The 25,190-nt window shown below is 28.1% G+C and overlaps 2 protein-coding genes across 3 annotated transcripts in view; one reads left to right on the plus strand and one right to left on the minus strand.

The window, feature by feature from the left end:
* LOC107447234 (uncharacterized) overlaps positions 1-3,024 on the plus strand; it is a 63,758-nt gene extending 60,734 nt beyond the window's left edge. The window contains exon 4 of the mRNA XM_016062100.4: positions 792-3,024. Within this exon, the coding sequence (XP_015917586.1) occupies positions 792-1,114 (323 nt within the window). The 3' untranslated portion in view covers positions 1,115-3,024. The remainder of the gene's footprint in view (positions 1-791) is intronic.
* Positions 3,025-5,626: 2,602 nt separating this feature from the next.
* LOC107447241 (M-phase inducer phosphatase 1-B) lies at positions 5,627-23,822 on the minus strand. 2 transcript variants are annotated; one of them, XM_043051506.2, is made up of 10 exons: positions 23,599-23,822; positions 23,216-23,311; positions 19,747-19,998; positions 18,320-18,383; positions 17,425-17,462; positions 17,260-17,322; positions 14,381-14,470; positions 13,866-13,987; positions 12,115-12,232; positions 5,627-6,509 (listed from the first exon to the last, which is right to left on the minus strand). In XM_043051506.2, the coding sequence occupies exons 1-10, from the start codon at positions 23,599-23,601 to the stop codon at positions 6,369-6,371; spliced, it is 987 nt and encodes a 328-aa protein (XP_042907440.1). In that variant the 5' UTR covers positions 23,602-23,822; the 3' UTR covers positions 5,627-6,368. The 2 variants fall into 2 exon arrangements, with proteins under 2 accessions (XP_042907440.1, XP_042907441.1); XM_043051507.2 differs by lacking the exon at positions 5,627-6,509 and adding an exon at positions 7,286-7,551 and having other exon boundaries at positions 23,599-23,798.
* Between the last annotated feature and the right edge of the window lie 1,368 nt (positions 23,823-25,190).

The raw sequence follows: 25,190 nt of genomic DNA on the forward strand, positions 1-25,190 counted from the left end.
TATTTTTTATTAGCTTCTTGGTTTATCAAAATTATTCCATTATTTGAGGATTGCAACTGATGGTTAGTACCTCAAATCTCAATTAAAAAAAAAAAATGATGCATATGGGGATCCTAAATTATTTATTTAGGACCACACGTTTAAAAATGCCTTTTTTTTTAATGCTTTTCATTGAGTGTTTAGGGGTAATAAAAATATGTTTAAGTTAGTTAAAATTATTGCATATCTTAAAAATGCTTTGTTTTATGTATGTGAAGTTTTTTAGTTCGATTTTTAACAGTATGACAAGCTACAGTCAAAACATTTCTGTGCCCGGGGGCCCTGCTTGCCACTAAGACGGCCCTGCAACGGTTCATGAAAATTTCATTTGTCAGAAATATTGAAAGGGGAGTTTAAAGATTTCTAGTTATTGAGAAGGACATACATTCCCACCCAACCACGCCCATGGACATAATAAAGCTTTCCGTGAAAGAAATCTTGGATATTGTTTTTATTTCTTTTTCACTATAATTACTGAACTAGTAGGCAATAAGATGTTTGTGTATTATGCAGCAATGTTGTGAAATTCGAGAAATTTTAATACCTATCTGTAAACCTATCTAAGCAATATTTTGATGTAAAAATGTCACCTTTAGAAAAACCGTGGGTACGTGGGTTATTACTTTATTGAGCCAAGCTCTTCAGTTATTGATAGAACTAAACTAAATTGCATTTAATGTGTTTCATTATCTTATATTTCATTTAATGTGCTTAGTAATGACTAAAAAAAACATTTTTTTTAAACATTTCAGCCATCTGCTCAATGGTATCTTTTTTGAGTTGGATTCTTTTATACCTACAAAAATTTCGAAAGAACGTAATGACCAGAGAAGAATTGGATCAACACTGGGTCTCTGAATACAGGGCTTGTGTTGGGTACAGCTTCTATCTTGTGGTTGTCTCCATGTTCCTGTTCTTGCTGAATGTTGCTCTTATATCTACCATCATAAAACAACCCTGGGTGGACAGAAAACTGCGATCGGAACTGAGAAAAAAGTTATCATCCGGTAAATACGTGGCACATTCACCGGCGTCCAGTTTGGCGAAGAAATCGAAAGATATCATAGCAGTTTGAACTAATTGCCCTCATTATGAATAATTTCAAAACAAGATACTATAGAAATGTCGCCAAATTAGAGGTTATTTTAAAGGAAACTTTTGTGAGTCTATGAAATATTCAGTAGCGAAACTCTTAATTGAACGTCAGTCTGATTGATCAGAATAAGAGAATGGAAAGTAGAATAAATTACATCATGAACTATGAGATGAATGAATATGATTTGTTCTAAATGTAAATATTTGCGTTCGTTTTCTTTAAAAGACAAGAAAAATGATTTTACTCATTTTAAATGAATAACTAGGATAAATGACTAGTTTAAATGAACGCAACAACTAGGACTGGGTTCTATCCCTGATGGCAATTTGAAGTCTACCCACTTTAAGATCTTCGGATACCAGCTTGTCTGAGAAATAAAGACAGCTGGCTCTTAATGCAGACCACCATCATGCAGTTGGTCATGAAATTATGGAGCCTTGTCTTCCATGATCCTCTTGGTTGTTGTGAGGGTACTTAACTTTAAATAAGGAAATTTTTTTAATAAGGATGAAAAGTAAAGCCAAAGTCAATACAGATGGTTTCATGACAAACTGTCAGCTTCCAATAAAAAGTTTAACAAATTACTTCAATAAAAAAAACTCTATTCATCGAGTAGTTTATAAACTCCTTTATGAAGGAGAATCCTATATATGTCCTTAATGCACAAAGGAATGCAATATAAAAAATTTAATATGTTTCAATATTTTCCTTTTTATATTAAAAACTATTTTCTAATTCAATATCAGTAAATAAGTAGCAGGGACTGATTTACAGATCTCAGCCACTAGAGGGCACTCTACTTAGTTGTCAAGTTTCAGTTAACATGCATGCATCTCTATCACAATATCAAAAGATAATTTTTTAAACAATGGCAAATTCTAAACAACCTAAATCCTTTAGAAGTACAGAAATTTATAATTTAATTTAGTAATTATTTGATAGAGTAGGAGTTATTAGTAAAATTGATCAGTTAGATTGATTAATAATTATTAGGAAACAAGATATTTGTATTGAGTACCTAGCAAAGCATCTGTAGCATTCTAATAAGTCATTTGTGTGGTTTATTTACCTCAAAAAGCACTAAATTATTAAGTTTATTTCAGGTAATAATTTTATGAAATGTTAACTCGCATTAAACATATTTCACAGTTTAAAATACTGGCATGAACTCTAACTGCTAAATTTAATACTTAATAGCATAATCATAAATCGGCTAAATATTTAAAAAAATTGTTTTGCCAGAAAAATGCAATGTTAGTTGCATTACTTTTCACTATGTATGATAAAAATATATATGCCTGTGTGTATGACACTTTTACAACTTTAAGACAACTCTAAATATCTTATACCAAGTCTTTTGAAAAAATAGATTTTTACAATATTTTTATTAAAAAACAGTTTTGGGGCCCTTGCAAATCAAAGGCCAATCTAGTAAAAATAATAATATAAATTTCTTTAACGAGTAATTTTGCGTAGGGTCACCTACTCCAAATACTTTCTGTAAATTAGTCTTAATAAGTTATATACATTTTACAATTTTTACATTTACTATCTGATTATGAAAGTTTAAGTGGCAATTAAACTACTTAGAGCGTTAAGGGATAGAATATACAAATTATATTATTAAATAGTTTAGATAATTCTCTGCTACGAGTTTATATCGTGTTGGTTTATTTTCTTTAGAAATGGGTTTTGTGCAATGAGCAAAAGAAATGTGTTATCGGTATTAGAATCATGTCTTGGTAACAAGGGAATTAAGTGTTCATCAACCTGTGATCCTGATCTTATGTATTGAATCCTTCTATTTCCGACTGGCCATTATGTTTTGTAAATGATGAGGTTATGTAAGGGTATTTTGATTGTAGAATAAATTTGTCTTTTGTCCTCGATTGTATATTTCACTTTATCTCATCCATCATTCCAATATTTTACTAAATTAACTCAATTTGATTTAAAAAAATTAACTCCAATTACTTTATAGCTTAATGTGATTAAATTAACTTTGACTTCCATTGGCACTGTCATAGCTGCCAACATGAATAAGAAAAAATAAAAAGGAGATTTTGCAAAATAATATAAATTTCATGTTAATTGTTTCATAATGCACAAGGTAAATATTTTATGCATAGGGAATTTTAGAGTCATCAAAATAGAAAGACTGCAAACTTTTCCTGTTATGATTGACAATAAATGAACTTGAAATGTTATGCATTATGTTTACTCTTAATTTTAAATAGTAATCAGTATTTAATTCATCTAAGAAAGGGGTGCACAACCTGCGGCCCGCGGGCCAAATGCGGCCCTTCGACTACTGAAGTGCGGCCCGCGAAAGCTTCTAAACACAATAAAAAAAATTTAAAAAATGGCAATTTTTAATCATCCCTTTTAAGTCATCACGTTTTGACACAATCAATTTTAACAGATTCTTTAGTAAATGTACGTTTAACGCGCTTCATTTAAGCCGATTTTATAGTAAATATAAATTATTTTTTTTAAACAGTTATTTCCGCTTTCCTACGTGATTTCGAAAATCCCGAATTTTTATTACGACGCGAGTTTTAGATCGCAAATTTAAATAATCACTTTTCGTGTACTTTATTTGTGACGATTTCATCTTAAATATAAGTGATTTTTTATCGTTTTTTTTTTTTTTTTTTTTTTTTTTTTTTTTTTTTTTTTTTTTTTTTTTNAAAAAAAAGTAAGTTGAAACCGGTGCTTCGGCTAAATTGATCATATCGAATAAGACTACAATATGACTACAAGAAAGTCTGTTTTGCAAAAATAAATTTTAAATAATGAAATAATTGAATTTTTTACTTTATGAGTCTTGGAGTCAATAGGTCAACAAATAAGTTCAATAAAAACATTCTAATTTCTGAAATTTAAATTCACAAGGATCCAGATACTTACAATTATTATTATTTGATCTTAAATTTTTGAAAAACATTCAATTTTCATAATTCTGATAAAGTATGTTGTAAGGCAATATAATCACAACTCTAACAATCTTAATATATTCATTATCAAATTTTAACTCTAAAAGTTTTTGCTTGGTTTTGGTAACCATTAAAATTTCATCGGTTGTTAAGGTTCAATAAAGTTGAAATCAGCTTTATTTCCTCCTGAGCTAATAGAGACAAGTAAATCAGATTGCACATATATCAGCCAATATCCAACACAGATAACCAAAGGAAAGTGCAAAATTTTGTTTTCTAGGCCATGTCTAATACTATGTTAGATTCTATATAAATCTTAGTTTTTAACTATATTTCAGAAGAATAGATAAGACTTATTTGTGGAAACACACTAGCAACTTACTGTTACCATAAATTTCAAGATTCAGGGTGAGTGGCAAGTTTTTTTTAAATCAAATATTAATTTTATAATATAACATTACAATTCAATGATTTTCTAGCTAAATTCAAAGATCCCATAACAACTCTAATTATAATCATTACAAAATGAAGAATAATTTCTCAAAAATGACCTACGGTGAATAAATATATTAAATAACCAATATATGGTACAGAGAATTTTATGTACTTTTTTAAACGTTCAAGGTGTAAATTTGTACACAAAATAAAAGTAGAAAATTAATGTTGCCTTACCAACAAAGCCTACACTTTAGTAATAGCACTATTTTATGTTATGATAGTCTAACATTAAAAAAGATACCCAAATCTGCCAACCTCAGAAATTCAAAAAGCCCCCGAGACTATGACATAGCAAAACAATAACGTAGCACACTCAGCCTACAAAATTGCTATCGGGAGAATAGTTCTGGAGGCTGCATGCAACGTGTACAAAGGTAAGCTGATTCATACAGTTATAACAGGATTACCGTTTAATTTCAGAAAGAAAAAAATTTCCCAGACTTTTCCAGGTATATTAGGAAAGTTTCAGTGAAAATCCAGACCATATTTGATCTAAACCTTGCAATTTTTCATCAGCAATGATTTTTCTTCTTCTTTCACTTGTAGAGTAAAATATGAGATTTTGTAAGCGAAAAAAAATATCATTCATGAATGACGATGGAAAAAGGCAAGTTTGACTAAAAAGTGACATTTTTGAAACAAATTTTTGTAATAGATGTCAGAATTTATTTTACTTCAATCTTGATAACTGATTATTGCAACTGAAAATTTTAAGACTTGATTTTCCAGGTATGATGAAGGAATTTTTTAGGTTTTTGAAAAAAAAATTGCAATTTTGAATTTTTCCTGACCCTAAAGGGTCAAAATAAAATTCCCTGACAATTCCAGGTTTTCCCAGAGCGGTAGGAGCCCCGTTATAATAGGGGGGGGGGATCTGGGAAAACAATTTGTTGGCTTGAAGTCCTGAAATTTAGCTTGAGAATTAGCTCATCCTGGGTACCTGATAAGACTTTATCAGGTAATAGATTATGGATATAGCATTTCCAGAAATTATATATATGAGATATTGCATATACTAGGAAAAGGTAACTTATAACTAAAAAAAAGTACTTAGGTATATTACGAAAACAAAATTTTTATTATCAAAAAAACATAAATGGCAGTGTAAATTGATAACATGATTGACATGATGAAATGCAAAAATAACTTATGCAAGAATTCCTCACAATAAGATGATAATTTATATTCAAATTCATAAATAATTGCACAATCAGTGTGATTCTATTTACAATATATGAGACTATGTACAACAGATCAAAGTGACCAAACTACCTTCATTTGAAAAATTAAAACTGCCTTAGTCATGCACTACAAATTTAAATCCACCAAGTTATTAACAAGCGTTCATGTTTAAAATAAAATGAAATGTATAACAACTGATGTATATTTCAACAATATTTTCTATAACATTAAAAGATTAAAATTCATCATCCATCCCTAAAAGTCTTAACCTCTACAATTCATACATTCAAAAAATAATTTAAGTTTAAAACTCATAACAATTGGATGATGAGTGATTGATTTATTCAATAAAAACAATTTAATTGATATAAAACAGTTCCAAATGATATTTGGTAGAATTGTTCACGCTTCATGAAAGATGCTGGCAAACTATTGGCAATGGCATGTAAGCAAACACCTCTAAACATCAAGATATAAGCACTCTCACAATTCAGTAAAATGACTCATAAATACAATACATTCAATCCACCAAAGAATAATGACTACAATGAAATATATAAGTTTAAACAAATGCAATGTGTGAAATGAGGATGAAATTGGCACAAACAGTTTTCCTCTTATGCATCCACAGTAGATGTCTTGGCTCTTCTACGCTTGTTCTTTGAGCTGTAATTCTTGCAATAGGTGCGATAATGAGACATCTGTTCCGAATAATCCTCATGCAACATTGGCTTGTAGCTTTGAGGCTCACAGAGATCCTAAAATTAAAGTATAAATACATTACAAAAAAATTAAAATAAAATAAATGAAAAACTGGTAAGTCATGGCAAATCTTTTTCAAAACAGAAATTAAATTTTAGTAGTTTTTTTAGAATGAGTTTTTTGGCGGTTTGGCCACTTAAGAAGGTTAACACGCCCTATATAAGTAACCTTCTCCCTGATTTTTATTACATATGACTTGGCTTATAATAGCATTTGATGGCTAACTTAAAGCATAAACTACAGGTTTTGTTTACAGGGTTTGAAAGAAGGAAAATTAAGCACTTTCAAAAAACACCCAATAAAAAAGCACCTTTAAGCACTTTTTAAAAACACTACCCCTGGTTTAGTATAGCATAGCAAATTCTTATTCTAGCGCCATCAAACCTTGATTACTTTTTGATTAAAATATTTTGACCCTTAATCTACTGTTAAACCTTTAATTGCTGTTAAAACAGAGATCCCACTCTTTTAACAAAACAAAAATTAAGCACTTTTAAGGACTTTTTTTTAAAAAAATTAAGGATTTTAAAAACAGTATGATTGTTTATCATCGAATATACACATATCACCAGGGACAGTGCCAATTATTTACCTTTCTAAAAAAATCAATAAATAAAATTTTATTGTAATGTAAGCACGGATATAATTGTATTAATAAACAGGGCTCGCCAAAGAAGTACCAGGCAATTTTTACAAATCTGGGTAGTTTTTTTTTTAAAAAAAAAAAACATTTTCAGATTGTTAAAGGTTAACATCATTTATAAANCAATTCAGTAAAATGACTCATAAATACAATACATTCAATCCACCAAAGAATAATGACTACAATGAAATATATAAGTTTAAACAAATGCAATGTGTGAAATGAGGATGAAATTGGCACAAACAGTTTTCCTCTTATGCATCCACAGTAGATGTCTTGGCTCTTCTACGCTTGTTCTTTGAGCTGTAATTCTTGCAATAGGTGCGATAATGAGACATCTGTTCCGAATAATCCTCGTGCAACATTGGCTTGTAGCTTTGAGGTTCACAGAGATCCTAAAATTGAAGTATAAATACATTACAAAAAAATTAAAATAAAATAAATGAAAAACTCATAAGTCATGGCAAATCTTTTTCAAAACAAAAATTAAATTTTAGCAGTTTTTTAAGACTGAGTTTTTTGGCAGTTTGGCCTCTTAAGAAGGTTAACAAGTAACCTTCTCCCTGATTTTTATAACAGATGATTTGGCTTATAATAGCATTTGATGGCTAACTCAAAGCATAAACGACAGGTTTTGTTTACAGGGTGCATAATCAAATTATTCAACAAAAAATAAGCACCTTTTAAGCACACAAAAAATATTTTCAAGCACTTTAAAAAAATATCATAATTAGGCAAGGTTGTAAAATTTTTGACAATTGACAGTTTTATCTTGTTTTAACAGTCATGTCGAAGGGAAAAAAATATTTTGGCATTGTTTTTGACAATTGTCAAAAATCATGAAATTTTAAATCATGTCAAATGAATAGCGTTTTCATATGCTACGGTTTGACAATACGCCAAAGTAGATTGATTGTGTTTGAATTAATTGTGAAAACGTTGAATAGAACAATGTGAACTGTGTCTTTTTGCATAATTCATAGCGAAAATCAACACGGTAAAGAAAAAATCTTATTTTGAAAGAAGGAAAATTAAGCACTTTTTAAAAACACCCAATAAGAAAGCACCTTTAAGGGCTTTTAAAAAACGAAAATAAGCACCTTTAAGCACTTTTTAAAAACGCTACGCACCCTGGTTTAGTGTAGCATAGCAAATTCTTATTCTAGCGCCATCAAACCTTGATTCCTTTTTTATTAAAATATTTTGACCCTTAATCTACTGTTAAACATTTAATCGCTGTTAAAACAGGGTTCCCACTCTTTTAACAAAACAAAAATTAAGCACTTTTAAGGACTTTCTTTTAAAAAATTTTATTTAATTCGTTTTTTTTTAAAAAACATTTTCAGATTGTTAAAGGTTAACATCATCTTTAAAACTAATCTGTATTCCATTTTTAATGATTTCATTCAAATTCAATAGTAAAATTAAGTGCAGAAATTAAGATTTGCAATTTTTTATGTATGTTAAAAAAAAAAAAAAAAGATTAAGAAAGGAAATTCGGCAAAAACATTGAAAAAATTATTACAAGTTTTTATATTTTGCTATTAGACCTGCATCACATATTCAGTTGCGAGCCAATCTTGCTAAATATTCAGTTACACCAAAAAAAATTCTTTCTTTTCTATTAATAAAATGTTTCATTTATAAGGGAATATATTAAAAGAACTAACACTAAAAAGTTGAAATAAGAGTCATGCATGAGAATAGTTTTCTGAACTATGTCATTGTTAAATTAGGTCCTATTTCAAAGAAAAACAGGCCACACTAATCACCTTAAATCATTCCACTTTTTTTTTCATTAGGCTTAATTAAGTATATTGTTTTAAATTCATTGCAATAAATATTTTCATGAAAGTTTTTATGGAATAAAAATACAATTATGTTTGAAAAGATTTATAATTTTCAAACCAATATGTTTTTTATTAGTTCTCGGTGAAACAAATAAATAAAAGGGTTTAAAACAATTTTTCAAAGGTATCAACACATTCCTATAGCCAGAAAATAAGGTTCTTAATTAACAAATACTAATAAAAAAAATTTTCATCGTTTATAGATATTTATTAGTATTATTTCTTTATCATCCTCTATCGTTCTTAATATTATTTTCTACTGTTATTTGCCAAAATATTAAGCAGTTTTTAAGGACCATGAGACTCTGTAATTCTTTAAAGCGACTGTTAAGATAAACAGTTTTAATCGACTGTTATGATAACAGTTTAACATGTTCCAATTTTCCCTATAGCTGGACACCCCTGCTATCAGTAATTACTACTGTTTTTGTAATATAATGCTTAAATTTTTCTATGATAAAACAATCCACACTAAACAACACTAAATACAAGCAAATTGCACAAATACAAGAATAATAAACATTACTGCAAGCTCAAAAGACTTATAAAAAATTTTAAAAAAAGACTCGAAGCATATACTGCAGTCTTTGTTTGGTGCAGTACAGCAAATTTTTACTCTTGCCGTATTAAACCCTTAATTTTGATGAGATTTAAACATTTTTACCTTTATTCAGCTAAACCTTTAAATGCTATTTATATTTTTAATAAAGTGTTATTAGTAGTTGCTATTGTTATTGTAATATAATGCTTAAATTTTTCTATGAAAAAACAATCCACACAAGACAACACTAAATACAAGCAAATTGCACAAATACAAGAACAAACATAACTGTAACCTCAAAAGAATTTATAAAAAAAATCATGGTATAAAATACACAATATTTTCCTTGTAAAGGATTCTGAGAAATTTTTAGAACCATTATAGGGAAAAAAATATAAGTAAATTACACTAATAACTACAAATTTAAATTGAACATAAATACTTAAATGGGCTAGAACATAAAAACTTAACAGTCAGCTTATTATGTTCCTAAGTTGACAGCATATAAAAGATATTTAAGTCATTTTAGATAATTGTAACAAGAATAATTTTGTACAAGAACTGGAAACACCTAATCTGGCTCTGTAAAAGTTATGTTAGTCAAAAAGAAATCAGATTCATAATACCAAACTAGTGAATAAATACCAAAATCTATTTATGCAGAAATCATAATAATTAAAATAAATTATTTCTAACCTAGTGAATAGCACTGTTGAACTGCAAATATGGTTATTTTCAAAAATTGAAGAAATTGTTTAACAAAAAGTATTTCACAATTTTTTTTAATCTTAATAAATATATGAACATTTAACCATGTTGGCATGAAATTTTTATGATTGTGATTTTGATTTACTCTGAACCTTTATTGCCTATATATTGTTACCATGAGTTTAAAACTTTCCATTTCTTTTCCACAATCCCCCTCCCCTAAAAAAAAAAACAATATTCCTGGATACAATTTCAGGCTTTAGATTTCCCTGCACTTGGGGAAGCAATATTATTAATACTCCTATCAATTCTCAAATAAATAATAAGCCAAGTAAAAATATTGATAAGTGTTTTTCTATGTGCTTGATAAGGGTTTAGATTATTTTCTAAAATGCCTAATCGGGGTGCGTAGCCAAATCTTTCAATAAAAAATAAGCACCTTTTAAGTACTTTTTAAGCACTCAAAAAATATTTTTAGGCACTGTATGCAGTGACAAATTGCAAAATAATTTTTAAAGACTTTATATGATCATAATAAAATAACTAGCTTCTGACAAAGAACTCTTTTTCTTGATTATACTAGCCATTTCAAAATGATCAAGAGATTTTTCGGTTTGATATCAGAGTGTGGAAAATAAAAGCTTGAAATTGAGAATAACTTGCAAAATGCAGCAGAGTTGCACACGAGAGTGCAATAAACTCCCTGAACCTTGCTCAGTAGACGCACACGCGGGCTCGCAAGTATTTCATCAAACATGTAAAATGACAGGCTCTTTCATAAGTTACGGACCGATGGATTGTGGTTGAATAAATTGCGAAAACATTGAGTAGAACAGTCGGAAAAGCACGCTTTTGCTTAATATGAGGCGGAAATCGACAGGGTAAAGAAAAAAATATCATATTTAAAAAGGGAAAATTAAGCAATTTTTAAAATCACCCAATAAAAAAGGCACCTTTAAGGGCTTTTAAAAAACCAAAATCAAAAATCAGGGTTCATACAGAGATCAGAAGAAGAAATCCAAGGAGTCCAAAACTTTAAGGACTTATCAAAAATTTAAAAACTTTTTTTTAAATTAAAAAGTAGTTATTATAAAGAACTTTCAAAAATGTATCAATTTTGCATAAGATATTTTTTCCTAGCCCTCCTGAAATAATTTTTGACTTTGTTAAACTTCATCAAGAAAAATAAAGTTATCACTTTCACACATAAATACATTTTCCAGCTTCAAATATTTCAATAAATCTTGTTAAAGTGCATAGTACAGATGTTATTAAGATTAACATAAAAACCTACCAATCTTATATTTTGAAATTTGAATACATAAGAAAATCTAAGGCATTTCATACAAAAAAACAAAACAAAAAAAATCACAGTAAATTATTAAGTTTGCTTGTAACATTTAAAATTTAATTATTTGCTGTTATTCTTTTCTTCTAATTCTTGCAGTTCATTTTTTTTTTTTGAAGTTTTTCTGAAACTATTAGACTTTGACAGCTAACTCATATCATTTAGTTTCCCTGTTTGGACAGCAAATTCATCCGCAGACTTAGTAAATTAATATATGCAACCCAATAATCTAAGGAGTTTCTAAGGACTTATTTGGAAATCTAAGTAGTTCTAAGCACTCCTCGGAGACTTTTTTATTTCCAAGGAGTATAAGGAGTCTGCACGCACCCTGTCTAAAATAAGCACTGTTAAAAATGTTATGCACGGTGCTAATAATGAAAATTCTTAATTAAACAAAGATAAACTGGCAAAAGGTTGTCTATTTAAATGTCTTCTAGAGTTGGCAGTCATAAACATGCATGCATGACAACCCATAAAAATATAAAATTAGTATCCAAATGTATAATGTTACCTCGAAGGTAGAATAGAAAGCCTTATAACCACCCTCCATGACATATAATTCAGGATAAAAAAGATGAGGATAATGATCTCTATTTAGATTCCTGTCTGTGCTTCTTAAGAATCGCATCCTGTAAAAATAAATACAATTTCAATTTTCACAAAATCCCACTATTTAAAATAGATATACATACAACCAAATTGTACATAAATATATTTATAAATACAAGTAATGCTGGCATGCATAATATATTTAAAATACATATATTATATATCGCTCAAATTCCATTACACTTGAAACTAACATTTACCTATAATAAGGTAAAAAGGAAAAACAATTTCTGAAAAAATCTTCTATATTCTTTGTTGTATTGCTAATTGCATCGTCAGCGGTTAAATGAAAGAAATTCATTTAACCACCCCGGTATTCTAATTTAAAAGTAAAGAAGCATGCTTCTCTAAAAATCCTTATTTAGATGCTTACAAAAAATACTCTATAAAATGCTTGCAATGTATTTCATCAAAATGGTCCTCAAAGCTTATTTTTAAGACACTAATTTCTCGATTTACCTATTAAAACTAAAATTATGCAAAATGACTTGCAAAAAGCACTGATCTCTAGACATTTTCTGTATTATTCACATCATAAAGTATAGAAATTATAAATGGTTTTTAAGTCCAATCTCCAATAAAGAAATTTTCAACATCCCACCCCACACATTTACTATTTTAATTTATAGAAAGGGAAAAATATTTTAAATAATTTTCTGTTGGCCCTTGATTTCTTAAAATACTCTTGACTACCAACCCCCCCTTTTTTTTAGTACTTAAAATGCTTTCTTGAACTCCAGTTTTTAAAAATATCTTTAAAATAGAATGGCAACTGCAAGAACTGAGATTGTGAATGAAGAGTGTGTGCATGAAATAACTAAGTAGCATATAACCAGCTAATGTGTACACATCTGTTCCTTAAACAAACACTGAAGACATGTATGCACAAGTATGAAGATTCAATCTATAAAAATGAGAAGAATTTGCTAATAAGAAGAAACTAACACTTATAGGGAATTAGTTACTGTAGACAATAATATTGCCATTAATGATGAGTAGAAAGAATCTGAAATATTAAAAAACTGTACAGCAGATTCCATAAGATGTATGAAATGAAGCAACGATTATGGTAAAAATAAAAAATTATTGAACTTAATCTGGCATAAATCTGGAAACATAACTAAACTCATAAATTTTAAAATGCCAGTGCAATTAATAGTTTGATTAAATTGTACAAATCTTCTGACTTTTGATATTATCAAAGAGTCTTTTTCTGTTCAGGACATAAGTAATAAAATGAATTTACTGTAATAGCAATAAAAAGAACAAAATGTCTGAATAAACTAATAATTTCTAAAACAGTAAGGATCTTCTTTTAATTAACTTATTATGTTTTTGTACCCTACTTAGCATTAACTAAACCAATATTGGACCTTATGACAAGATAAGCTTTGCATTCTCTTTAATGTTATTATTGTGACCCAGGGTCAGTCACTTTTTACATAAAATAACTGCAACCCTACAAAAAAAATATATATATTAAAAACTTCCCAAAACGAAAACTGTTATTACCCAACCACAAACATGCCAATTAACTCCTATGAAATTACGGATAAATTGTAATAGCTAGCATCTTTGCACAAGCGAAGTTACCACATTGCATTAAAAAATAATGATGAAGTAACAATGTGACTGAAATGAACCATGACTTACATGCTAGGGGCACGTTCAGATGAAAACTCACAATAGAATATCAATATAGGGTAATCAGTCTTCTTTTTTTGTGAGAAAAACCGAGCTTCAGCATCTCCTTTGTAGTAAATGTTGAGTGCATTCTATCAAAACATATTTTAAAAAAATTTATAAATAAATTTAATAAAAGGAAAATTGCATAAGTTTTATCTTATCTATAAATAGAAAAAAAGAGCTTAATTTAATTAAACCAAATTAAATATACAGTTCACATCATTAAATATATCACAAAAAAGAAAAATTGCTCACCATTGGAGGAATTTTATTTTGAATACAATTTCATTAAACAATACATCATTAGAATCAAATAGCTTAATGCTTTAATCTATAAGTTCAGAAAATAATAGTTCTGGGAAAAAACAAGGTTCAGTTTTTAAATAATCTAGCAAATATACGTATATCACTATAATTTTGAAGCTGCTTTTTTATTCTCCAAAACAGTAAATAATGAAACAGAGATGAAGATATAAACTTACTTTAATATGACCACCAGCATATTCATATGGGTATCGACAGTCAATGATTGTAAACTCAAAAGAATCACTTCCTTGAAGCAGATTTGCAACCTAAAGAGAGAACAAATTAAACCTTTCTAATAAAACTGAAAAATGCAAACATAAAATAAATACTTTCTGAAAATTAATTATTGAGTTTAACTGTTGAGGAAATAAGTGTGAATTATTACAATAAGGTGGAAAATACTTTCAGAATGCAAACAGGTGATTGACTAATAAGTGCTGCCCAATAATAAATACATGAACTTATGCTTGGCAACATCTTTTACTTCATAATTAAAATATTGCTAGTCAATTCTCTGATATTTAAAACTGTGTTTAACATCTTCCTTCTCGTTCCTGTGAAAACGACGAGGTGAGGTTTCGCCCTCTATTTCTCGACCCCATGATATTGACGAGCTGGAGTGTGCAGTAGAATCGCACCAATAAGAATCAAACTAATTCATTTCTTTTGCCCGGAAAACATTTTATTTCTCATTTTATACACTAGGTGGCAGTACTAGGATATTTTTAAGGTGATTGTGGAAGAGATTAAAACAATAAGAGATGTAGGAAGGAAACTCGGAACTACAATCCAGATTGTGACGTTGGCCTCTGTATCTCATGCTTTGAAATTTATCACACAAGAAAAAATTACTAATCTTTATTTATATTATATATAAGTTTGAAAAATTCGTTTTTAATGTTTAAAAGGCATATTTTTAAAAATTTTCCTTGCTTGTTGGAAAACCACCATTAAGTCATTAAGTCTTTTCCTAAGAATTTAATTTTTTAAAATTTCAAACTAAAAACAAGTCAGAAATTAAAATTGAATATATATATTGTTCATACATATATTGTTATATAATTTTCAGGGATAAAAAAATTGGCACTTTTATTACCGTTTTCTTGAAAATTAACTGATCGTAAAAGGGTTAACCCTCTAAGTACAAAAACTGCCAATAAAAATTTTAATATAATCTTTCTGAAAACCTTTTGACTATATAGGAGAAAAAAAAAAAAGAATTATTACAAAGTTTACATTAATAAATCTTGTAAATAAATAACACCCAAAAAATTTCCTGCCATATCAATCATTTTAAATAAACAAATTTATTAATTTCTTCAACAAATTTCTCAAACAAATTTATTAACTTAAATTTCTTTTGTTTTAACAAATTTATTAACTTAAATTTCTTTTGTTTTAAAAAGTTTTCAGCAAAAAATAAGCATCTTCTAAAAATATTTTTAGCACTCTAAAACTATTTAAAAGAAATCTCTATATAAAAGAAATCATTAGGATATGCACAATAATAACTTTCCTCACCGCACCTTCCTCAGGGTGAATTCCTTTATATACAGACATAAAAAAACAAAATGCAAAACCATTTTCAGAGATTTTTTTTATAATCATGATTAAATAACTAGTTTTTGGCAAAGAACACTATTGATGGCTTATTTTAACTGCATTTAAATAATATTACAGCTCTTTTTTTCAAAATTAATAATTACTTTATTATGTATAATTGGTTCCCAAAAGATTATCGCCTCAATTTCAGAGGGTGAGATATAAAGCTTGAAATCAAAAAATTTTTGCAAAATGCATCAGAGTGAGTACGAGAATCCTTCTCACTGAATTCAGCTCAGTGTACATACATGCGGTATAGCATATATGAACATTAAAGGCGAATGTCGTTCACAAAACTTTTTTCATTATTACTAAAAAAAAAATCACAATTCCTTCCTTAATGTTCATAGATCTTTAATGCTGTTCAATCTGGTAGAAATAGTTATGAGAATCTTTTTTTCTCTGCCCAGCACAACTGCACTTCTCCAACAATTACATATAATAAAAATTCAAAATAAAAATAAATAAAATAACGACAATTTCGTAGCGATCATGTAAAACTCTGACTTCTGATTCGCTGTCCATCATTCATCGTTATGAAACAAACATTGTCTATGTAGCAAAGCAAAATCAGCGTCATTTTCTCAGCTAGACAAAATCAAAATCGTTTTAGTCTGTTTGGTAACAGCATTAGCATAGCCAAGGATCCCTGCATGTCAAATCACTATATCCTGAGCATCTTCTTATGCAGGCAGCTTAAATAAAATTCTACTGCTTAGCCAGAAACAAAAGCCATTATACCGGAATGAGGATGCATGCATTAAATCGATAATTCACAACGTATCACCTAGCCCTAATAGTTAGTAGAGTTGGAAGCTATGTATGATTTAAAATAAATACCACTAAAAGGGCAATATTTTCTATTATTATGGGCAAAATAAAATAAAAAATTAAAAGGAAACACGAATCTACACAGACAGTTAGTATTTAAATTTATTGATAAATAAAAAAGTAAAGTAAAAGGGCAAAAAGCAAAATGTTGCAAAATTAAAAATTTCGTCTCCAAAAGAAATAATAATAGATAAATGATTCGATGAAATGAAAGATGTGCAAAATATACACACATGAAAGATATGTAAAAACTTCCTGCGAGCACAAATCTCATTTAAAAATGCTCGTCTATTAATTTATAATCACTTGTAACGAGTTTCAGCCTTTTCGTTACCGTCCAACTTTGACTAAATTTGTTTGAAAAATCATAGATACTTCACAGAACTTCTGAAGCATTTTAATGTATATAAAACTCTATAAATACTTTATATACTACTCTATAAATACTTATAATACTTTATAAATACTTTACTTAAAATTAAGTTATTTAAAATTCTTTTAAGAGTTGAAGAAATCTGTATAAAATCTCAGTGACTAAAAAAATTAAGCAATTTATACATTCAAAAACTTTGAAACTACTTTTTACTTCTGATAAAAAAAAAAGAAGCCAAAAAAATCTTACTGTGTCTGGAGAGATTGTCTTTAAATCTGGATGTTTTCCATCAATCACAGGTAAAACACAAGGCTATGAGGGAAAAGAAGTTATTAGCATTCTCAACATTTTGTTAACATATTAAAAAATCCTCAATGGGAGAAATAATGTAACAAATAAAATATGATGCTTTACCTTGGAAAAGTCTCCTATTAAGTCAGGATTTTGAATAGCTGTAAGAGTACAGATATATTTAGAACAAATACATTGTCTTACATTGATAGACACATTTACAGTATATTGGTCAAAAAAGAAAGGAAACGAATTATGATCGATGCATTGCAAAACAATTCTCACAACAACATTTAAAATAATTCCTAGCTCTCCTCAATTGTTTTATATATAACTACTTGATCCTATAATAATTTAGGAACAAAGAAGGCCAAAAGCATTAATTCTCTCGAGAAAAAAAAAATCAGATTTTTTTATTTTACTTCTGTTGTATTTTAAAGTCAAAGTATCTCATAAAATGTGTCACTAATATTCAATATTATTTCAAAACAATAATATAGCTGAACTTCCAAATTAAAAATGTTGAACAATAAGAATAATAGATTGCCTTAAACTGATAGACACATTTATAGTACATTGGGGTTTTTTTAAAAAAAGGGGGGGGGGGCAGGAAACTAATTATGATCTATGCATTGAAAAAAAAATTTATAGAAATATTAAAAAAATTCCTTGCTCTCTCTCTCAAATTGTTTTACATATTCAACTACTTAAGAATTGCTCTTAAATTATTATTCTTTTAGGAAGAAAAAAAAAACAATATCATTTATTCTCTTGGAAAAAAAATCATATTTTTATTAATTTTTTCTTATTTAAAGACAAATTATATGTGGTTTTGTTAAGAGCAAAACAGAATTATAATTATGGGTATTTACAGTTAAAAAATGAAAGTTACAATTAAAATTACATTTAATAATTTTAATAAATAAAAACACTGATTAACCACTAATGAATTTTTGCTTTAATAATAATTGCATTTAATAACAAATCTTATTGAAAAAATGATTTAAGAATTACTCACATTTTTGCACAGCAAGCTTTATAGAATTTTCAGGACTCGCAGTTGTCAGTGAAGCAGTGTCTTCCTGTAAAATTAATCAAGCATGAATATTTAAAGAATTCTTCCTTCAAAACATTGAAAGCGAAAATAAATAATGCACCAAAGGAAATATATTAAATCACTCTGAAACTTAAATCAGTTAGAGCACTTAAAAGAAATTAAATTATCAATGAACTACATTACTTATCTAATATGTAACATAAATATAAAACCTAATTGTTTAATCATTAATGTAAAGTAAAATGAGAAATATAGTCTGAGTAATCATCTGTTGTTCACTAGGCACCTTACCAATATTCATTTTCAAGTTGGCAAGAATTTGAAAAAAAATTTTTCACTTTGAAATAGTGCCAATTTCGGAGAAAAATTTACAAATAAAAAAATGCCCAAGACTGAACAAATGAACTTTTTTTTAATAAAAAAATAATAAATACCAATAAATTTTTCAATAAAATCTAACAATTTTATAAAAGAAAAAAATTTTACATTTCTAGATAAAAAATTATTTAAGGTATTTATTTTTATTATAGTAAACAACACAAGCGAGTAAGCCAATGATCTTTTTTTTTTTTTTTTTTTTTTTTTTTTTTTTTTTTTTTTTTTTTTTTTTTTTTTTTTTTTTGATTTCTTCAGAATTTAGGTTGTCATTTCACAAATATTAAACCTAAAATCCTAACACTGTTCCAAGTCTTGTACAGTATTGCACATTTGGCCTCTTAGTATGATGTTGAGAAAAAATTTCTAGGAGTGTTTGTTGATTCTTAAAACAACCAGAGTACTTTTAATCAATTATTACCTTTATCTATTGAAATCGTCAAAATTAAAAAACTTAGTAAAATAAATATATGTTCTATTATCATTAACGAATGAGAGAGTTGGTCATGAAAGTTCCAAAATTACGAACTCTCAGAAACAATTCATTAAAAAAGAACCTTTGTTTTAATTACATGAATCATTTTTAAAACAGTACATCATAGCTTACATAAAAATGTTGCGGCACATCAACTATAGTATTAGGGTCTTAAAATTGAATTTAAATAAAAAATGCAACTTGGCCTTAAATGAAGCTTAGATTTTTTTTTCATTCTATAAAATTGAGAGTTGAATATCATTTAAGAATCTTATGTTGTCTAAAATTGTTGCCTCCAAAACTCTGTAAAGAAATTTTTTTTCAATTTTTTTTTCTCCCTATTTAATTCTACTTTCACATTTGAAATTTTCCACAAATTAAATTTCTTGTTATGATTTTTATTTTATTCTTTAAGAAAATTTAAGGGGGGAAAAGTGTTTTTAACGTCTAGCACAAGCATTAGTAAAATTCCAATCTTAAAGAATTAAATTTGTGTATACAAAAACTATATGAACTAAGAGCAAATAAAAATACATACCACCAGGTTTCTTATTAAAATGGAGCTTCTCTTTAAGGGTGTTGTGCAACTATCCATTCTATTTGGCGTACTTCTGTTCCAGTCATTTTTGGCAGATACTTCCATGCGTCTTTTTCTTACATTGAACTGAGAAAATGGGCTATCATCACAAACCATAAAGTTTGGCGACGGGGTTTGTTTTGCAAATAGAGACATAGGTACAACAGGTGAACTATTATGCTCTGGGTTTGATTGTGGAGATTTGAATTCAGACTGAAAATATATAAAAGTAATGTTAAACTATTATTCATTGCATATTTATAGTTGGTATTATATACAGTGAACTCCCGATTATCCGGGTTAATCACCGGGACAGGTTGCATGGACAATCGAAAAACACGGATAATCCGAAAACTACCTTTATTAAAAAAAAATTCAATATCAGTACAAAAAATATAAAAATTACTGACATTTGAATGCATAACATCAAACTAGGAATTTTTCTTATTAAAAAATGTGTAATGCGTCTTCGCCATATACACATATTTTACGAACAGCAGTAATGTCACTGTAATCAAATCCTCCCATATAATCTAATAAAGTTTCCACAAAGCAGCAGAATGAGAAATTGTATTTCCCTCATTTACTACATCTTCTGCATCAGTTACTATCATCACTATTTGATTTAACAACATAACGATGTCTTCATCAGTCAAATACTGGAAGCCTGGCTCACATGCATCACTTTGAAACCAATCTTCTAAATTTTCTTCATCAAGAATTTCGAAACCTTCGATTTCTTTTGCTAGTTCGAGAATACAGTTATCATATTTTTCTTGAACATCTGAAGAGGATTGTTCTTTCTCCAAGATCGTGATAACGTAGACGATTTTACCTTTGACCATGCTGCTGATATTCCATATACTGCAATCCAATAACGAATATTGCTTCCAAAAATTTGGTAGTGTTATAACTTCATGAATCAAATATTTTTAATATTGAAAATGCTTCTATTTATAATTTTTGTGTGACTACGGAATGAGCACGGATAATCCGCAAACCCGATAATCCGCGCACGGATAATCGAGAGTGTACTGTACATATATATATCATAAAAATTTTAATTCAATTCAAATTATGTTCTCCCAAACTGTGATAAGCAGGACCCGGGCTAAGGATTTTAAATTATTAGCTAGTAAATTAGCCAAATATTAAAAGTGTTGGCCAATTTTCAAAAGTCTTCGCCAAATGCAAATGTTAAAAAAATTTTTAAAAAATTCTGATATAGAAAACTATGTTATGGTAGTTGGTTTAAGGCTTATATTATTTGGACCTAATTCTTATTGGTTATGTGGCGAACCTACCAAAAGTTACTCTAATCAAATAAAAAAAATACTGATTTGTTTAGAAAAATTCATTTTGATGTAATTTTGAGGATCAAGTTAAATATATTTTTTTCTTTCCAGTCAAAAAAAAATCTTTCACCAAAACACAATTTTCTTCGCCAAAGCTTTGATTTATTGCATTTGGCGAAGTGGCGAATGCTTGGTGCGGGCCTGCAAAAGTAGAGAAAACCATTTGCAGGGGTCTGTCTAGGTTTTTCTGAGAGGTACCTATTTTGTGAAAATTTAGACATAATTTGTGAAAAATTAAAAATTATACTAAAAAATCAACACAAAAATTTGGATTTATCGTTTCTTAAGGGATACAAAAATGAAAATTTAAGAGAAAGTATTTTGTGAAACTACCGTTTTTCCTAAAATTGAATTTGTGAAACTACCGTTTTTCCTAAAGTTGAATTTGTGAAGGTACCGCTAAACGGTAGTAAATTCGGCCTGGACAGACCCCTGATTTGTTAGTGAAAAAATTATCCTAAACACGCTATTTGATACCAAATTAAGAATAAATTCCTTTAAATCAGGAGACATAAAAAAATATATTCTCGGTTACTTTCAGTAGAAGTTTTTTCTAATTCTTAATTATTTTAAAAAGTGCTCCTAATTAAATAAACATAAAACTAAATGGGTTTAATTGAAATATGTTCATTAAACATTAAATTATTTAACATGCAATATTATTTCATTGAAATATGTTTATTAAATGTCAAACTATTTAACATGTAACTAATGAAAAATTATAATTTAAAAGTTTACTTTGATTTTATCGACATTCAGTTTTTTGTCTTTATTGTTCACTAACTTTGAACATCGAATTATAATTTATTTACAATGCCCTCTCATTATTAGTCTGGATAAAACCTTCAATTAGACTTTTAAAAAAAACGAAGCAAAAAAATTCTTATAAATATATATTACACTTAATAACTGATATATATATATATATATATAGTAAATATAGTTATAAACCTATTTTTCAGATAAATCAAGTACAAAAATATGTGTAAACCTTTTCATTTGCTAAGATTGTAATTTAGGTTTAAAAAAATAAGGCATTACCTAATAAAACAAATAGAAGTGTAAATGCTGATTCTAAATGGCTGCAATAAGTGCTCTGTACTTTTAAAATCATGCTAAAAATTACCGTTCCTATGTTAGATTTGCTTTAACATCATGATAAATTTTAATTTTTAGTTCTATATAACAAATCTGAGCTCTATGTATAGATTTTTTTAAACTGAACATTACATTGAAGTGTCTTTTAACCAAATATCTACACTGTATTTCATGCCAAAAAAATAGTTATAATTGTTCTGTTACCATGTGACATTAAATAATCTAATATAAAAAAAAATTATTAAAAGAAACCAAGCTTAAATATCAAATAGCATAATAAAATTTAAAAATATCCATAAAAAGAAATTATAATCTTCTAAGTATAATAATATTACCCACATTCAATAGAACTTACAAGAAATCCTCTATTTCTACATCAAAAAGTAGCAATAAAATGTACAAAATAAAAGCTTAACCAAGTGCAGAGCAACTATTTCGTGCTTTAACCATGTGCAAGAGTAACAATTTCAGGCTAAAAACATTTTAATAAGAAAACGACAACAGTAATTTTTCGAAAATTACAGTGTTACACACAATTACACAATCAAAAATAGTATAATTTTGAAGATGTCGCCAAGCAGCTTGGTGAACCTTCAGCAGCTGCAGATTTTTATACTAAGTTAATAAATTCATAAGAAAAAATTTTAATATTTAATTACAAATTTTCACCTAACACATGTATAAGCTATAATGCCAAATGGCACATGTATAAGCCATAAATGATGGTTAAAAAGTATGTAAGGTATAGATATAATTGACTTTATCATGCTCTACAATAGGGAACATTTTGACATTCAATTCACCATGCAATAAGCAAAGCAGGTGATACAGCATCAGTTTGTACACTAATCATATTTCTAAACATAGTTCTAACTCTATACAAGAAAATAATAAGCAATCATTAAAAAACACTAACGCTTTTAAAACTTATGGCAAAACTAAAAAAAAAAAATATATTTAAGTAAACAGTAACTTACATTAGAATCAAACAAGCACTTCTTAACTTTAAATACTGATGTGATCTTCATATTTCTGCTACCAGCATTCCGATTTTCTTTATTCCCTCTTTTATCCTGATAAAATAAAAGCAACAGATTAAATTAGTGACTTTCACTATCTTTACTTACGCTGTAACATCGACACGCATGGTAGCTATGAGAACTAAATGCTGCCTTTCTAATGGTAATCATGAAATGAAATAAATAAAGGACTAGTTTTGATAGTCATTATTAATTCAATAGTTCTGTCGAAATCTTTATGAAATGAGAATCAAATGTATTACATGAATTACCTAGATTGAAGACACACAAATGTTTAGACAACAAAACATTCAGGTAATAGTAAAGATGTAAATACATACCATAATTGACGAAATCAGAAAGGATTAAAATCTTGTAAGTGAGCTAAAATCTTGTTAACTATTGTGAGCACGTGAGGAAAAGTAGACGGAAAATTTCTGGTAGCACAAATGAATAATTATAATAAAAATCCAAAAGTTTTTCAAGACGCGGTCAAATATCCCGGCACCACACCATTCTAGTCTTTTGCCCCCAAGCTATTAACTAGCCAATCAAAGAGCAGAACAGATTTGGCCTATCACAGCGCCGCTATGTGGATTAAAAAAGGGAAATGAAACTCAGTTCGTAAATAGAGCATTTTTAAAACTAGGGATCATTTTTTTTTATCATTGTTTTCATTTTCTTATTTCTTTTTTTATGTTTATTTTTTCTTCAATTGTTTTAAGATAATCATAACAACTTCCAATTTGTGCATACTTTTTTACAACGATTTCTAATTTTTGCAATAGAAATGAAAAGAATCTTAATTCGCTACCAATTAAAAAGATTATTATCAAATCACTGCGATTTTTATATTATTCGATCATTGAGTAAAATACAAACACGGTAAACCCCAATTATCCGGCGCTTTGTCATACGACACTTCGGTCATCCGACACCCCTTCCGAAGAGCATTAAAAGCATTTTGATACACCCCTAGCAACAATTTTACCTTGTCCTCAAAATTAGCTCAATTTGGGTCCTATTAGAACATGCACAGAAGAACCAATATTGGGATGTCTAGATTTTTTAATATTGGTTCTAGAATGGCCTATATAAAGCCTACATTGGCCAATATAGAACCTATATTGGCTAAATAATGGATATAAAACAACTGGTGAATCTGACAATCCATATAGAACTGATATTGGTTGTAAAGTGGCTGTAAAATAACGAGTGAATCGGAAAATTCTACAATGGGTCAATATCGGAAAAATGGTGTTCCTTTGAAATATTATTGAGCCAAAATTTATGAATATTGGCCCAATTAGGTCCCAAGTTATTTGGCTGCTAGGGATAATTTATTACAATTACAGCTGATGTTTCCTAATTACAGTCGTGGCGATAGTTTCAAAATTTGACTATTAGAAAATGATAAATAAAAGGAAAAATAAATCTAGCTATCTTTTTCTTTAACGCTATCTCATCGTTATTTATTATAAATAAAAATCACATTTATTACGATAAATTTTACTCAATTTTTTGTTAACATCATTTTTTTAAAAATACACTTAAATCTTCTGATTGTCTGTTGATTTTGATTTTTCAAATATCTACAAAATAAGTAAAACAATTTTATAACAATTTTTTATTACAATATTTTTTTCCTTTTATGAGAATTGTTGTTTATCTTAATTTTGCTTACCTGGTATTTTTCGAATTCAATTGACTTGAAAATAATTCTTTAATCAATTAGATTCTAAAAAAGTTCTTTAAATCTCAGATTTTTAAATCGGTGTCTTAAAATTAAATGCATTGTTTAATCAAAAATGACAGTCTTCCAACCAGTTCTTAATCTTTCTCTATCCTTTTCAATTACTTTTTATTTTATATGCAACTTAGGATGCTATAATTTTTAATTTAAAACTTCTTTTAAAATTTAGTTAGGTAAACT

The sequence above is a fragment of the Parasteatoda tepidariorum genome, chromosome 9 (assembly GCF_043381705.1).
Source record: "Parasteatoda tepidariorum isolate YZ-2023 chromosome 9, CAS_Ptep_4.0, whole genome shotgun sequence".
Taxonomy (NCBI): Eukaryota; Metazoa; Arthropoda; class Arachnida; order Araneae; family Theridiidae; genus Parasteatoda; species Parasteatoda tepidariorum.